General features: G+C 57.4%; 1 protein-coding gene across 1 annotated transcript in view; it reads right to left on the reverse strand.

Moving 5' to 3' along the window:
• CACNA1D (calcium voltage-gated channel subunit alpha1 D) overlaps nt 1–347 on the reverse strand; it is a gene marked incomplete in the record, with an annotated part of 186,856 nt that extends 186,509 nt beyond the window's left edge. The window contains 1 exon segment of the mRNA XM_072421224.1: nt 127–347. Within this exon segment, the coding sequence (XP_072277325.1) occupies nt 127–154 (28 nt within the window).
• Nucleotides 348–800: the final 453 nt, after the last annotated feature.

Genomic DNA, 800 nt, shown 5'->3' on the forward strand with positions numbered 1-800 from the left:
ATGTTGGGGGTGTCAGGTCCAGATGTTTGGGTGTCAGCAGGGATGATGTAAATGACACGGGGACATGATATCTGGATGTCACAGAGAGGACGACTGATGGACTGAGGACACATTATCGGATCTTACCTCCGGCCAGCTCCCCCGGCTCGTCCATCCTTGCCCCCTCCAGAGAAAGCCGAGATCCCACACCGATCCAAACACTCTCTCCCGTCCGGCCCCCCTACCCGCCCCCCATGTCACTGAAGCACCGGGCGATCCCTGTCAGCTCCGGCCGGCATCTCCTTCACATCCGGGCGACCGCGGTTCTCATGGCAACCTCTCCAGTCTCCTGTCACTGAACACTGGCGGAGAAATGGTTAACCTACCAGGGGGGGCGGGGCTGGGATTAACTCCCGCTGGAGAGGGTTTAGGGATGGAAGTGACGCCACTGGCTAGGGAGAAGGTGGGCGGGGTTTTGATTCTTGGAGTTCGACGTATGGGAGAGCGGAACGGGCAGATGGGCGGAGCTGGGAGCTGTTCATTGACTAGAAGGGGCGCCGTGGGGGGTGACAGCGCTGGGCGCAGTGATGAGCGCTATGATAGCTCTATGGATACACAATGACGGGGGTGGTGACAGCGCTGTGCACACCGGGCTCTATCCATGCTGTGCACACCGGGCTCAATCCATGCTGTGCACTGCCAGATGTGTGTAGTAGTAGTAGTGCATTGTGTGTACAGTGTCATTGTACTGTGATCAGTGCAATGTTGTGTGTTGTAGTGAATGGTGTGGTGTACCAGTGTTGCTCAGTGTGTTGTAGTGT

Source organism: Pyxicephalus adspersus, chromosome 8, assembly GCF_032062135.1.
Source record: "Pyxicephalus adspersus chromosome 8, UCB_Pads_2.0, whole genome shotgun sequence".
In the NCBI taxonomy this organism is placed as follows: Eukaryota; Metazoa; Chordata; class Amphibia; order Anura; family Pyxicephalidae; genus Pyxicephalus; species Pyxicephalus adspersus.